This window comes from Zingiber officinale, chromosome 8B, assembly GCF_018446385.1.
Source record: "Zingiber officinale cultivar Zhangliang chromosome 8B, Zo_v1.1, whole genome shotgun sequence".
Taxonomy (NCBI): domain Eukaryota; kingdom Viridiplantae; phylum Streptophyta; class Magnoliopsida; order Zingiberales; family Zingiberaceae; genus Zingiber; species Zingiber officinale.
The window spans coordinates 56,862,009-56,876,917 of NC_056001.1; the positions used below are offsets into that span (position 1 = coordinate 56,862,009).

Consider the following 14,909-nt stretch of genomic DNA (forward strand, 5'->3'; position numbering starts at 1 on the left):
TAATTCTAAAAAAACTAATATAAATTATTCATGAGCAAAATGTTAGTTTTCAAACTTATCAAAAAAAAAAAAAAAACTAATACAAATTTATTCAAGAACATCAAGCTAACTAGAGGTGTCGAAATGAGTTCAGATCCTCTGTCCCTAGATTTCTTTGTCCCCGTGTCCCCTTAACGATCGGATGAATTAGATTATATCTCAAGGATGTCTTGCACATCACGAGGATACTACACACATCTTAAAGATGTCATGATGCCTTGAGATGATGGATTGGAAGGGGACACGGGGATAGAAAAATTTGGAGACAGAGGATCTGAACTGTGTCGAAATAGACCAAATTCATGCCCCAATCAATCCAAATTTGTCAAACTTATTTTAAAATAAAATATAAGAAAAAAATATAACTAAAAAAAAAGTTTTTATATTTAAAAATAAATTAAAAAATTTAGAGGTCAAACCTAGAAGGGGAAACTTGGCGCAACAGTAAAATTATTTGATCAAAAAATTATAGATTCGAATCCTGAAAACAATCTCTTGTAAAAAATAGGATAAAACTATGTACCATAAATCTTTTTCTGAAACTCCACATGACCGGAACTTCATGCATCAGAGTGTCCTTTTAAAGGTCAAGCCTACACCTCTATAACGAGATGTGACTTGTAAGTGAGATATCACACTCGAGATAAACAAGTCATCCTGATTAGTTTCTAGAAATAACTCCACAAACTGAACAATATTAACCTTGCTATATGAACATTTTCTATTTCACAAACTAGGAGCAAAATGGCAAAGAAACAACAAAAGTTAATCAATCACAATCTTCAATCTACTTCAAAATCATAATGAATTAGAAGAAACTAATTCCATTCCGTGACAGTTAAATCGGTTGGCACAGAGTTCAGTTGCAAGCTGATGGTTAGTGCCAAAGCCTTGTGCATAATCCTTTGTGCAGCAATGGTTTCTCCCCTGTGCATATGCCATCCATGAAAGCATCCATCAGTTGGGCCACCAGACTCTCAGGTTCGTCGATCAGAACATCGATGAACGTGCTAACAACCCTTCGTTCCTGAGGGGTAGCTTTCAGACTGAACCAAGTGAGGAACTTCACCCGGAACTCCTTCTCCATGTGCCCCTCGCATTCCAGCCATCTGATCACCTTGACGCAATACTCGTACTGTCTCTCTGCTGATTCCTTCTTGCTGTCAGAATCCGGTGTGTCATTGGCATTAGCCTCACAAGGCATCAAACTTGATGGCAGTGTTAAATGCCTTTCGTTGTTGTCACTGGCATCCTCGGACGGTAAAACCTTGTGGTGATTGGCATGGTTGTTATCACTGTTGTTTGTAGAACCTTTCTGTGAATCTGATCGAATGATCATCGGTAGCTCAACCATGTCCCGTTCCTTCTTTGAAAACAAAATAAATTCTTCGCCAATGTAAGCACTACCGGAGTTCCGGGTTGAGCATTGGCCGCTGTTGCCAATGAGGCCCTGTGTCACACATTTGGCCTCCCACTTACCAAGCTCCTTGATGCTACTAAAAGGAGAAACTCTGAAGTAATATTCAGTTGTAGGGCTAAGTCCCGATATCATAATCTTCGTATCCGGCCTCAGTACAAGGCAGGTGGGTTCTTCTGGATAGCTTACTTCATCGTACTTTCGATACCAAAGCGAACAACCTATAATGTTTTCTTCGAACATATCATCTTGGGATTGAAGAGACACTACGACAGAGAATGGAGATATGTCTTCAAAATCAATATGGAATGCTTGGAAGCCTTTACCAACTGATCGAAACAAATCATGAAACAGTCAGTGCAGCAAAGCAACGGACAGAATCTGAAGTAACCACAAATAGAACATGAAGAGAGAAAATCGCACCAGGAGCATTCGGTAGGTCAGAAGAAGTGGTAAGTAGGGAGTCTGCGGCCTCCAGCGCAGAGGCACAGAGCCTTTGAACTTCTGCACCACAATTAAGTCGGTTGACTATGCCCCGTGCCATTACCGTCGAGACCTTGGCAAGAGGTCCAACTTCTTTCTTGAGTATCCTTACAGCCAAGTTGACAACACTTTGTGGCTCTTTGTAGCATTCAGTTCCTTTGAGCATTTTGTGAGACAGAAATAAGCGCTCACATAATACATCAACTCGCCTAGCCTCCTTTGCAGCAAGCATCTGTTTTCGCCAGCATCTGCAGAAATGACGCAAAAAAAGTCTGTTAAACACTAGCACAATAGTATCTTTGCCAACGTGAGTTATTCGATAAGTTCTATGATATGGCAATAAAGTGAAAAACACAGCAATGTATGCTTGAATTGCAGTAAACGGTAAGTAGAATGGCAATATCATTGAAGTACTATAGTTATTAAATAGTATTTGTCATGCAAGATCGACTAAAATGACATAAGTTAGAAATCATTGTGTTCTAAATGTCAATTACCCAATCAGCCAATTTGCTTTCCCACAGCAAACACAATAGAAGCTGGCATCCAATTTTGGGGAACACCCAGTCTTTGATATGCCAGCTTTTTCATGCTTAAGGGCACATTTCAAGTGGCATGACATACCACATGATTTTCCACGATAAGGAGGATCTGAATTGCAAAATAACCATAGACTAGGATCCTTGTTGTCATCGTAATGATGGCAGATGCAGCAAGAACATCGCTTACAGTATCCAACATCTAGAGTTAATGTGGCTCGACAAGCTGGATTTTGGCAGATTAAGGTGGTGCTGTGCTCTTCTGTGACTTTCACCATAGCATGAGTTGTTATATCAGGAGCAATCTGTATCGCAATTTCTTTTTTCCTTTTCTTCTTCAATCCGTTTTGACTCTTTGGTATGATCGATAAAGGGCTTGCTATATCTTCTTTTCCAATATTTCGAGAAACTAGCTTAAGCAAATGTTCAATCATCTTAGGCTTGCTTACTCCAGTGTACTTCCTTTCTCTTCCCATCTCAGCACAAATTAGTTGGAGAAGCTCCCGGCGACTCCACGACTGGAGAATTTCAGGTGCACTGTCAGCCCACCGTGATATTTCATGAACTAGCTCTCTCTTCTCCTCCAAATTTAGATGGCTGCATTTTGAAGGGTCTATTACAAAACCTGGATATTAAAAGGAATGTCAGTTATCAAAAAGTTTCAGTTTCAAAGAATAATTTATTTAAGTGAAATTCTGCAATACATATGGAAGTTTTACCTTATATTTCCATAGCTTTATCATGTAGAATAAGTAATCATGAAATTTTAGGAATTTCAACAAAACACAATGACTAAATACAAATTGATAGCCATCGTGCCCGGTAACGAAGAATTAAAACATAGAGTTGTCAGTGAATGTCTTATACGATAATAACCTAAGTTTACCATGAAATTAGTCTAAACAAAGCCAAATAGGAGGTGATGCAAAGCTTGTAGAAGAATACTCAGAGCAGATGGTCTGAAGATTGATGATACTTTTTGAGTTGCATTATGCTCAGCTCTTGCTTTTGATCATAACTTGAGGCAAAAGGACATCTGGTGGTAGATGGAAGAAAAGAAAATGCTCCGGCAATTTAAAGCAAACAACTGAGTCAGTTGCATGACAAGAAGACAAACAGACAGGATAAGCACATAGTGGTAAAAGACAAGGCGAAGCAAACAAGAAAAAGCACAGTCAAATCTGAGGAACCGTCTCATCATAAACTCTCAACTTGCGAGTCAGCTCATACCAGAAAGCCACTTGCTATTTCCTCTTTAAAAGTCATGCTAGGTCCTTTGATTTTTGAGTTGGATAAAGCAGCCAAAAGCTGTTACATGAGCAAAATTCGTAATAGATTTTCAATGACTTAAACGACATGATATTGGATTCTTCCAGAGAAGTGATAATGTCATAAATAAAACAAATATATATGAATGCTTTGCAGGAGAATCTCTTTGCCAGGTTCCGGAACTATCTTGAGCAGTCTAATAACCACTTCTGCCACCAAAATTATTCAAGAAGAAAAACGAATCTTGTTCGTAATATGAGGCTTCATCTTGTAGTACAATGGCATAAGAACACAAACAACTGTTTAATGGTGATCTCAGTAACTCTATGTCAAAAACATTTTAGCCTCAATTGTCCACTGTTTCACCCTCAAAATTACGCCAAACAATCGGATTTATCTTTCTGAGCACACTTTCTGAAGGTTATAAATTCAACGACAATAAACCATCAGGGAAATAGAACTAAGCATCCTGGAAAGAAGGCAGGATGACGCATACCAGCATGCATGGGCATCCTGTTCAAAAATTCTAAAAAGGACCAATGAAGATTTTGCATAAGAACAATTCAAGAAGCTCCCGGATTTACTTTCGAATAGTCTATTTCTGCATTAGGAGCATACTACATGTAATATCTTTGATAGAAAGAAAGATCTGAACTTTATCCTAAACATTGGATGAAAACTTTCATGCAACAGTACTACATACTCCAGTGCTTTTACAAGTAAATCTCAAGTGTCCACACTCTTCCCGTAACCTAATGGCTGAAAACTCCATGGAGCAAAAGAGCTAAAAGGTTTTCAAGTGCACAGCCAGTGTGGCATCTAAGATACAAAAAAAGCAGGTGAAATTCCAACATGAAAAGAATTCCTACAGTTTAAATTTTAGGCTTTCCGTTATTTGAACAATCCATTCCAAATTTGCAACTTGGAAGCAAAGCACCCTGCAAATAATACTCCCTGAGGTTTCTCCAATATATACTAGAACGAAAAAGACATTTATGCCAGCAATCAAAGTCTTAAAGATCTAGGCGCTGGATCATGTGTTTCTCAGTAGAGTATTCACTGTTCGAGTATAATTCTAAGATCAACATCTACTGTGTCGATCCTCCTTTCCCTTCAAACCTAACACCCGGAACTCCCAAGAAACTATATATGATAAAATCAACTCAAAAGCGATAAGCATCTTCAAAATCGAAGCCAAGGCGAGACCTTCAGGATCTAAAATCTAAAAAAAGGGGCGTCACAGCGGCGTTTCGTCAATGCAGCGGAAACCAGAAAGAGAAGCGGGGTAAAAAAAACTCAAAAGGCAAAAAAAAAAAAAGATGAATCTTTCTTACGCAGGACAAAGCGGTCAGAATTCTGAGTCGGGAAAAACGAAATGCGGCTAAAGATGGAAGGGAATGGAAGTAGAAGGACGGCATTGCGGCAGAGAAGGGAAAGGCACTGACCTGAGAACGTGGCGGCGTCCATGGCCGATTAGATTCCCCGATGCTGGCTGAGTTGACGAGGAAGATGAAGACGAAAAGGGAAAGGAAAGCGAAGCCTTTTCGACGGAGCCACGCTCGCTCGACGCAGACGCAGCAGCCTTGGCCGGTTTGGCGAGGCGTTTTCTCCAAACGGCAAAAGGAGAAGATAAAAAAAAGTTGCAGTAGTTAACTTCTAATTATTACGGTTATATTATAAAGACAAATTTTCAAAATGCTCCTTACTATTTATTAATCTTCAAAAACACCTCTCCAAAATTTATTTTAATAAATATTGTCACATGTGTGTCAGTCGTGACAGACACAAGATTATAAATAATAACTAATAATGGATAAAAATAAAAAAAAGGTCCCCACAAATATCTCATTTGTAAAAAAAATAAAAATAAAAATAAAATATTTCCCATTTTAATCTATATTATTATACATAAAATACTATGCAATTAAAATATTCTTTATCACTTCATCAACATTATTTACCTTCATAGTCGAAATTATTTTGAACCTTAAATATTAAATCATAAATTCTAAAACTTTAAATCATAAATCATAAATATTATTATATTAAAATTATTTACACTCTATTTAAATTATTTAAAAGAAACGCTCATTTAACTATTTATTAAATGTTGAACTTGCTTTTGATTTTTACTCCGTAATAATTTAAATTTTACCTTAAATGTAACACAACTAACGCAGGTGAAAAAAATAAAAATAATAATAAATTAAACTAATCAAATCATATTTTATTATTATTTTTTAATATAATTCCAAATTTAACTAGAGAAACCATGCATAATTCAACCTAATCAGAATAAAACACAAATTATTAACCAAAAATTTTAAAAATAACCCCCCAAACTTTGTCTATTTACTTAATGAAGGAGAACTTGAAGAGCATGTAGTGCTTGTAAACTTGGCCCGGTTCGTAAATTTGCGAGGGGAAATTTGGATGATTGACCGCATCCGGAAATCCCTGCGACTCCAAGCATAGACCGGCGTGGATCCCATACACCCGCCCTGCTTTTCCCGTCTCCGCCTTCAGAAAGTTGCCCGTATAGAACTGCAGGCCGGGCTGGTCGGTCCACAGCTCCAGGACCCGGGCCGACCGGCGGACCGACACCGCCGCCGCCCGCCGCACGCCCTGCCCGTCCGCCTCCCCGGAGAGGACGTAGTTGATGTCGAACCCACCGGGGAGTCTGCGAATGCGGGGGCCGAGCTCGGCGGTGTCGCGGAAGTCGAAGACGGTGCCGGAGACTGGGGCGATTACGCCGGTGGGGATGAGGTCGGCGTCGACGGGGGTGATGTGGTTTGCGAGAAGGCGGATCCGGTGGCGGAGGACGTTGCCGGAGCCGGCGAGGTTCCAGTACGAGTGCTGAGCCAGGTTGATGGGCGTGGGCTTGGTGCGGGGGACGGCCCGCATGAGGACGTTGAGTGTGAAGTCGTAGTCGATTTTATACGTCACGAAAACGTCCACGTCACCGGGAAATCCTAATCGATTAAAAAAATAATAAAAATGTCAAATAATTTAATTTTATGAATACTTTTTAATAAAATTAAAAAAAATGCGATATACGGAAATAAAATGCCCCATTAAATTATTTTAAATCACTGAAACGATTTTGATAATAAAATAAAAAAATTCAAGAAATATCAGGGGTATTTTTAAAAAAATGCTATTACCTTCTTCTCCATCGAAGCTTCGATAATAAAATGTGATGTACGGAAATTCCCCATCTACTTTCTCTTTTACGGTCCAAATAACTCGACTAAATCCTCTATGCCCACCTTTATTATTATTATTAGAAATACAAAAAAATATATTATTTTTTATTTTTTAAAAAAATATAATATATAAATATAAAATTAAATACCGTGGAGTGAATTATTGTCATCGTTACGATACAAATGATACTTCTTGTCATTTAAAGTGAATGTGGCATTTGCAATCCTATTAGCAACTCGCCCGATCAATGCACCGAAATAAGTCGTGTCGTTCTGCGATAACGAAAGATGTATTTTAATCGTGATATACCGGAGAGAAATGTATGTCATTGATGTATAATTCTTACTATGTAAGGGCCGATTCCATCATACCCGAGAACGATATCGTCTAGCTTCCCTGTTGAAGCACAATGCATCAAATTAGTATTGAATTAATGCTTATTCAAATACATTCATGAATGAAGCTTTTGATAGTAGACGAGCACCTTTGGAGTCGGGGAGAATGACCGAGACAATAGTCGCACCCCAATTGGTGACCTTGACAACGAACTCTCCTCTCGTGAGCTCGTAAATCGCTACCTTGTTCTTTACCGGCGAGGAGGTGGTGCTGCCTACCAAGGCCAAAAACAAGAGGGGGAAGAGAAGGAAGTAGTTCATGGCTGATTATGTTTTGCTATATCACAAAAAGATAATATATGATGAAGGCACTATATAGGTATCGAAAATGCCATATAATTCTTGTTTTGGTCAAATATGGATAATTATCGGTTCGAACAAATAGGAGATACGTGTATTTGAATCATCCATGACTTGACACCTTAAGTGTTCATCGGTTTCTTATCGAATTATCTAGTGGAAGTGATGGATTGAAGTGATGGATCAATCGATTCAATGGATCTTATTAGTTTTAAGATTTACAATAAATTAAAAACTATACCAAATTTTTAAAGGAATAATCAAAAATAAAATGTACTTAAAATGTTTGATCAATATTTTTGAAGTACAATTATTTTTTAAAAAATTAAAATAATATAATATACATAATCTTTTTGACAAGAGTAAATAAAAAAATACCTAAATTTCATAAGAATTTATTAAGTAAAAGCGTCTTACTCCACTAAAATTACACAGCTGCCTGCAAATACAATATTTGGTCTATTTTAATTTTGATATGTCAATTTTAAATATTAAATCTTGAACGATAATCTTGATTTGCTCACAAATATTCACATTGAAATAATTATAATTTTATAAATATTACCATTCATATTATAACAATTATAAAATCATAGTTGTTATAACACGAACTTAACATGTTCTTCTAATATTCACATTATAATAATTATAATTTTATAACTATTATAACATAAATTTATTTTGTTTATCAATATTCAAATTATAATAACTACAAAACTATAACTGCTACTATAAAATTATAATTATTACAACCATATATATTATAATATTTGTAACAGATATAATTTCATAATTACTATAATGAACTTATCTTATTTATAAAATTAATCGATCGATTCATGATTTAATACCTGTGATGAGAGATATTATAGTAATTATAATTTAAATTTATCATATTTATACAACTAACTGTCGATTCATGATTTAATCCATATGAACCCCACGGAGTTATCAGAGATGGTAAGTGGTGGTTACATTTGTAGTTGAGAACGCGGAGTCAAACTATATGGATGTCGGAACGTAAATCTCCGAACCCTGTGTACTTGACTCCACCCACCACTTATCCTATCGCTTACCGTATTTTATCTCTCTCGTGATGACCTTGGATTGAGTGCGGTAGAGACGAGCGATTTTACCTTTTGCACCACTGCAGAGTATTTAATCCATATGACTGAAAAATGATATCAAACAGTATATAATCCATATGAGGATTGATGGGATGAGACACCTATTTTATAAGAAAATGATAAAAGAAGAGCGCTGATTCCAAAAACAATGCATTTTTGATTTTTGTAATTCTTCTTTATCTCTCTCTCTTCCTCGAATAGAAAAATAATTTAAACAAAACCGCAAATGGTTTAAAATCACAATTACCACAACTTACACTTCAAACAAAATTTCTTACAACATTTTCTTTTTGTTACATGTTAAATTAGTTTTAAGAAGTAGAGCAAAACAGATACAACCACATTCAGAAGAACTACAATATTCTTGCAATCTTCTCGACTTTCTCTGCCAAAGTATCTTGTTTTCGTTTCTTGGACAGGACATTGTGTCCATCTGCGAACTGAGCAGCCGCCTTTGCTCTTAGATCTTCCATCGTCTCTTTATCTTTTGCTCGTTCGAGGACCTGCATGAGGGTAATGTAAGGTGAGCTTCTTAGCTTATCGATAAGTGTTGATGAGTGTATAAACTGGACTTTCAGTGCAAGAAGGGTACCAGGTGGCGGCCGTAGAGATGTGTGCTCGACAGATTCTCCATTGCATTTTGGGCCTCTTGCTTCGTGATGTACTCGACAAATGCGTAACCCTTGTGGTGGCCACCAAACTTCACTGGCAACCTCAAGCTCTTGATCTGAAATCACAAAAGGGAATCGAAGAGGTTCATGCTATTGAAGATTAAAAGATATGCCGTGTTATGAACCTATCTAATTCTCAGTATCGACAAGTTGAAAGATCATTTATAGGTGTAATTTTCAATCAATGAATCAAATCACATTCTATGAATTGGGAGACTGCGAATATGATCTAATGCAGAGATCCACCACTAATGGTGGGATGCCTTTGGATTTATGTTGCCCGGTTTCGAAAAGTAAGATACAAATTAAAATGCACTTCGATGACAGGTTATGCCTAGCTACATAAGTGACAGGTTTAAGAAAATTTCCCATAAATGTAATAGTCACTTTCAGCATTTTGTGACCTCTGGCTATATAACAAACTAATTTCCAACTTTTTGAGGCTGCGTAAAGCTAAAATCGTTCGAAAGTAAGACAATGGTTTAGATACATGTGCTTACCTGACCAAATGGACTGAAAAGCTGCTTTAAATCCTTTTCTGTTGCCTCGAATGCAACATTTTTCACCATTAGTGTCGTTGAGCTCTTATTTTTCTCATCGTTTTTGGGTGCCTCACTGGCTTTCTTTGAATGACAAAGTTGTAAGATAAGAGCATGGCCATCCAGGACAGTTCCCTGCATGTTTAAGTACAAGCTTGTAATTCACAGTTAAGATTTAACTGCGAACCCAGAGACAAATATAGGAAAAGCTTTGGTCGGAAAAAAAAGTTCATGAGAAAAATATTTGTTCTTGTTAGTGCTTTGAAAGCTGTGGGACACTTTTACCTGTAGATCCTTGCATACATCGGTAGCAGTTTCCACGGAATCAAATTCGATGAACCCGAAACCCATAGAGACATTCTTGCCACCCTTAACATGCTTCTTCACCTGATAGAAGGGCAATAGAGTTTTTCTCAGAAAAAAGTACCACGAGTAAGCAAAAGCTCACGAGATAATTGCTGGACTCTACCTTTACGCTTTTAAGTGTCCCATTCTTCATTTTGTCACTAAAATGGTTCCTTAGTAACTCGTCGGTAGTCTTGAAATTCAGGTTCTTGACAAATACTGACCGTGACTGAAAACCAAACCATGAAAATAAGCCCAAAGAGAGGCTTGAATTCCTCATGAAGTTGTAATGTTTGCTAGAATACAGATTGCAAAAGAAAAAACAACATAGATAAAAAACTTAATTGGACAAAATTAAATTCCTGATGAAATTCTATTGTTTGATCGAATATAGATAGCAAAAAAGAAAAAGTTTACATAGAAGAGTAACTGTGTCTCGAATTCTGGTAAATGCAAATTCATGTCTATAGTCATGTCACCAAGAATGTCTAATATTAAAGTATATCAAGGTACTACCTTCTGGCTTCTGCAACAAATATCATTTCCATGGAGCACTCTCTTTTTCATTCTATTGTTTATCTTTTGGGTACAGACATTATTGGATTTATCTCTTCTGAATCAAGTAATTTCAATTTCAATTTTATCGATTTTAGCATATGGCCTTCTGGCATAGCCCTCTTATTTTCTTTGCATAAAAGCAGAGTTACAGAAGTTTATTCAAGCACTCCCTTAAGTGCCTGCAGATATGGATGCAACCCATCGACTTCAGTAAAGTGCTTGCACTTGGAAGGTAATGTGCTATGAAACCAAAATACTAATGGTAGCATATGGTCCACACATCTATTATAACTTTATGAGGTACACATGCCCACATGTAAGTCCCTAGCGATATTAATTAAGCGCGTGTAGCTTTGCAATGGATCGCCAATCATTTACAAGCTAAACCAAGCAACAGTTGAAGAAATCCTATAACTTCTGTATGGCTAATCTATAACTTCAGGCATTCGAAGTCAAAACATCAAAACTCATCATTGTATGGCCAATCTATGAATATTGGCAGCTTTTCTTCAATGATTTCAGGCATGAAGACAACAAAACTCATTGTTGATTTGCTCCTCTATATTGTGATGAGATGTGCATTTATTTTGGAGCACAAACAATGAATTAGGAAAGTTGAGCTGGTGAAATAACTAAAATAAATTGTTTAACATTTGTCTACAGTTTATAGCCTTTGGAATAAAGAAAAGATATACATTCCCCATATGCAATATGAAACTATCACTAAGAGCGACCTGATTGCCTACACATTATTAACGTGCAAAATTGTGAAAGAAATACTAAAACTTTGAATGAGACCTGAGTGAAATATGAATCCACATGTGGTACGATACCTGCATATTAGTAAGATGCAAAATTTTGAAGGAAACTACTGGATAAACTGAAATGACAACTTATGAGTTTTGATGAAAACAATAATTGTAAGTGATCAATAATATGTGATATGTACCAATAGGAAAATCATTTTAAATACTAAGCACATTCAAGTAATTTTCACCTGAGCAGGGCAGATTTTAGCCTTAGTAGAACAAAGAAATAAAAATAAATTGCATACGCATTTGTATAAACAAGAAAGGGAATGAGGATGCCACACCTCAACCTTGTCAGGATCAATTTCTTCTTCCGCTATTCCTTCCACAGCTTGCCGAATTAAAACTTTGTTAAGTTTTTCTTCACCCACTACATTGTTTTGTTCTTCATTGTTCAACTTTGGGCTAGGAGATAAAATGTCGGTAGGAGCCCATTCCAAGTATAGCGGTACATCCCTAAAAGTTAAAGCATTTTTTAAAAGAATAACTAGATAGAAGAGATGCAACTGTATCCGTGTTTATCAAGAGCACAAGAAACCTTGAGAAACAAACACATAAATATTGGCAATATTTACATGTAATGATCATGAAAATTCACATGCAAATGTAGATTCCCAAATATATTTCCTCTTTCTAAAAATAGTCAAAATGAACACTTAATGATTAGGTTCAAAAAGAAAGGCAAAGGAAATTAGTTAGAATTAGTGAAGCTCAGTACTTTTGATGTCAATCTTTACAAACCTAGGAGCCGTTTGGTTCTCTCCTAGGAATTGGAATGGGTATTATAGTATTGTGGAATGGGAATGAGTATGAGCTTGGGTATCATTCTTAAAAATAATGTTTGGTTAGTTGAATATTTTCAATCGGGATGAATCTAAATTTTCATTTTTACCCTTGAAGGAAAATAAGAGAAAAAAATTATATGGAAGAGAAAGTTGAATGTGAGAGAAACATATGATGAGAGAGAATGATGAAAGAGAAAGTGTGATGAGAGAGAAAATGTGATGGGAAAAATAAAGAGAGAAAGTATGATGGGAAAAATAAAGAGAGAGAAAATATGATGAGAGAAAATAAGGAGAGAGAGCGTGATAGGAGAGATTGAGAAGAGAAAAAGTATGCTAAGACAGAAAATTTGTTGAAAGAGAAAAAGTGATGGGAAAAATAAAGAGAGAGAAAGTGTGATGAGAGATTGAGGAGAGAGTATAATAAGAAAGTGTGATGAGAGAGAAAGTGTGATGAAAAAATAAACAGAGGGAAAGAGTGATGAGAGAAAATGAGGAGAGAGAGTATGATGGAAGAGAATGAAGAGAGAGAAAGTATGATGAGAGAAAATATGGAGAGAGAGTATGGTAAGAGAGATTGAGGAGAGAGAAAGTATGATGAAAGAGAAAGTATAAAGCAAAATGAGAGAGAATGAAGAGAGAGAAAATAATGAGAGAGAGAGTATGATGAGAGAGAATACAGAGAGAAAACGGTAGAGAATGTGTTATGAGAGAGAATAAGGAGAGAGAGTGTGATGGAAGAGAATAAAGAGAGAGAGTGTGATGGAAGAGAATAAAGAGAGAGAAAGTGTGATGAGATAAAATATGGAGAGAGAGTATGGTAAGAGAGATTGAGGAGAGAGAAAGAATGATGAGAGAGAAAATATGATGAAAAAATGAGAAAATAATGAGAGAGTGTGTGTGATGAGAGAGAATACAGAGAGAAAATGATAGAGAATGTGTGATGAGAGAAAATGAGGAGAGAGAAAGTATATTGAGAGAGAAAATGTGATGATAGAATGAGAGAGAAAAAGTTTGATGAGAGAATATGAGAGAGGAATGAAAGAAGAATCGGAATAAATATACTGGTGTGGCTTTGCTCAAAACTTAATTCTTATTCTCATTCCATCAAAATCCAAGGGAGTAGGTGAGTTTCATCCATACCCAAGTTTTTGGGTTTCATCTAAAATTTCGATTCCATCACATCAATTCAAACACGTAAGATTTGGGAATGAATCCATTCCTTCATTCTCAAACCTCTAAACCAAACGTCACCCTAATATTGTAACGAAATAGATTGAATTGAAGAAAAAGAATAAAGAAACACCTAGGAGAGGTCATGTGACAAATTGAACTAACTAGTTTATTATGGTTATTTAAGGAATGAAAAGATTTAGTAGATCTAGTAGTTAAGAATATAGCATGTTATTCTATTGGAATCACCATTGAAATTTGTAACTGTGCAATTACTGGTGGTTACATAAAGCAATCTAAATGTGATGCTGTCACCAAAGAGAAGATGCAATGAAAATGCTTGGACAACAATGCCATCCAAAATGTTGTTACCAGAACTTACTTGTATCGTTTATAAGCCAAACCCTTAAAAGCAGCACGAGCTTCTCCAGCTTCAAGAAAAACTACCTGAGAAAATTCAATGGAACACATGAGGTGCAAATGCCGCTTCAACTAGGTTGTCAATATTATCTTGAACGAAGAACAATTACATCAATAAGCTTTAATGCAGACAATTGGGAGATTAGATGGCTATGTAAACAGTATATTAAATGAAATGTCCAAGCTAATTCCATGCAATCAAAATCCACTTTTAAAAACAAAACACTAGAGAGAAGAAAGAAATAATCATGAACAGATACAGATGCAATATATGATGATTGAAGAGTGATTGACATACCAAGGCCAAGACTCTTGTAGGTGGGAGAACAACTTTGTTCAGACTCCCATATTTTCCAAACATGCCAGCAAGATCTCCTTCATTAGAAGTGTAGGGCAAGTTCTTAACCAATATCACGTGATTGCTTCTTTTGGAATTTTCAGCCTTCTTAGAAGCAAATTCTTCTAATGCCTTAATGTTAACTCCAGCATTGGACAGAGCCTTTTTTGTTTCTGCTATCACATGTGTTTCTGCTAGAGCTACACGTACAGCAAGATCATTTGCTTCATTGTCAAGGAGATCACTTTTCCTGATACCATGCTTCCTTGCAATGTGTTCTACTACCTACGTAATACAACATACATTTCTTAGTTGAATTTAAGTATTAAATCGATCACATGAACTATAGTAACCATTGAAAAATTGTAAAAAAAGGAAAGAAATACATCAGCATATGCAATTTAGCTATCATTATACGAATTAAATAGCTAAAACAATTTTTCCTAAACTAGTTAGGGTAGCCCTAATCGACAAAACGATCTTCACTTACTCCCCGAAT

General features: G+C 36.2%; 3 protein-coding genes across 3 annotated transcripts; all 3 read right to left on the reverse strand.

The window, feature by feature from the left end:
* Positions 1-727: 727 nt before the first annotated feature.
* On the reverse strand, positions 728-5,234 carry LOC122015846 (VIN3-like protein 2). The gene is made up of 4 exons (XM_042572911.1): positions 5,193-5,234; positions 2,437-3,103; positions 1,880-2,187; positions 728-1,785 (listed from the first exon to the last, which is right to left on the reverse strand). Exons 1-4 carry the CDS (start codon positions 5,212-5,214, stop codon positions 917-919), a joined length of 1,866 nt encoding a protein of 621 aa, XP_042428845.1. The 5' UTR covers positions 5,215-5,234; the 3' UTR covers positions 728-916.
* An 865-nt stretch (positions 5,235-6,099) lies between these two features.
* LOC122013859 (galactose mutarotase-like) lies at positions 6,100-7,610 on the reverse strand. Its single transcript, XM_042570074.1, has 5 exons — positions 7,439-7,610; positions 7,301-7,350; positions 7,103-7,226; positions 6,912-7,016; positions 6,100-6,719 (listed from the first exon to the last, which is right to left on the reverse strand). Exons 1-5 carry the CDS (start codon positions 7,608-7,610, stop codon positions 6,100-6,102), a joined length of 1,071 nt encoding a protein of 356 aa, XP_042426008.1.
* A 1,375-nt stretch (positions 7,611-8,985) lies between these two features.
* LOC122015847 (probable RNA-binding protein 19) lies at positions 8,986-14,690 on the reverse strand. The gene is made up of 8 exons (XM_042572912.1): positions 14,372-14,690; positions 14,036-14,100; positions 11,983-12,154; positions 10,456-10,560; positions 10,272-10,373; positions 9,948-10,121; positions 9,369-9,503; positions 8,986-9,279 (listed from the first exon to the last, which is right to left on the reverse strand). The coding sequence occupies exons 1-8, from the start codon at positions 14,432-14,434 to the stop codon at positions 9,130-9,132; spliced, it is 966 nt and encodes a 321-aa protein (XP_042428846.1). The 5' UTR covers positions 14,435-14,690; the 3' UTR covers positions 8,986-9,129.
* Positions 14,691-14,909: the final 219 nt, after the last annotated feature.

What these genes read in the sequence shown, in the direction of transcription:
- LOC122015846 (XM_042572911.1), bottom strand. Translation starts at nt 5,214, where the DNA reads ATGGACGCCGCCACGTTCTCAG. An exon ending in AAAGCAAATTGGCTGATTGG is followed by an intron (nt 2,188 to 2,436) that starts GTAATTGACATT and finishes TCATTTCTGCAG; the next exon opens with ATGCTGGCGAAAACAGATGC. An exon ending in TGACCTACCGAATGCTCCTG is followed by an intron (nt 1,786 to 1,879) that starts GTGCGATTTTCT and finishes TGTTTCGATCAG; the next exon opens with TTGGTAAAGGCTTCCAAGCA.
- LOC122013859 (XM_042570074.1), bottom strand. Translation starts at nt 7,610, where the DNA reads ATGAACTACTTCCTTCTCTTCCCCCTCTTGTTTTTGGCCTTGGTAGGC. An exon ending in CATTCTCCCCGACTCCAAAG is followed by an intron (nt 7,351 to 7,438) that starts GTGCTCGTCTAC and finishes GTGCTTCAACAG; the next exon opens with GGAAGCTAGACGATATCGTT. An exon ending in AAGCTTCGATGGAGAAGAAG is followed by an intron (nt 6,720 to 6,911) that starts GTAATAGCATTT and finishes TTAATCGATTAG; the next exon opens with GATTTCCCGGTGACGTGGAC.
- LOC122015847 (XM_042572912.1), bottom strand. Translation starts at nt 14,434, where the DNA reads ATGTTTGGAAAATATGGGAGTCTGAACAAAGTTGTTCTCCCACCTACA. An exon ending in ATGTATGCAAGGATCTACAG is followed by an intron (nt 10,122 to 10,271) that starts GTAAAAGTGTCC and finishes TTAAACATGCAG; the next exon opens with GGAACTGTCCTGGATGGCCA. An exon ending in ATCTCTACGGCCGCCACCTG is followed by an intron (nt 9,280 to 9,368) that starts GTACCCTTCTTG and finishes ACCCTCATGCAG; the next exon opens with GTCCTCGAACGAGCAAAAGA.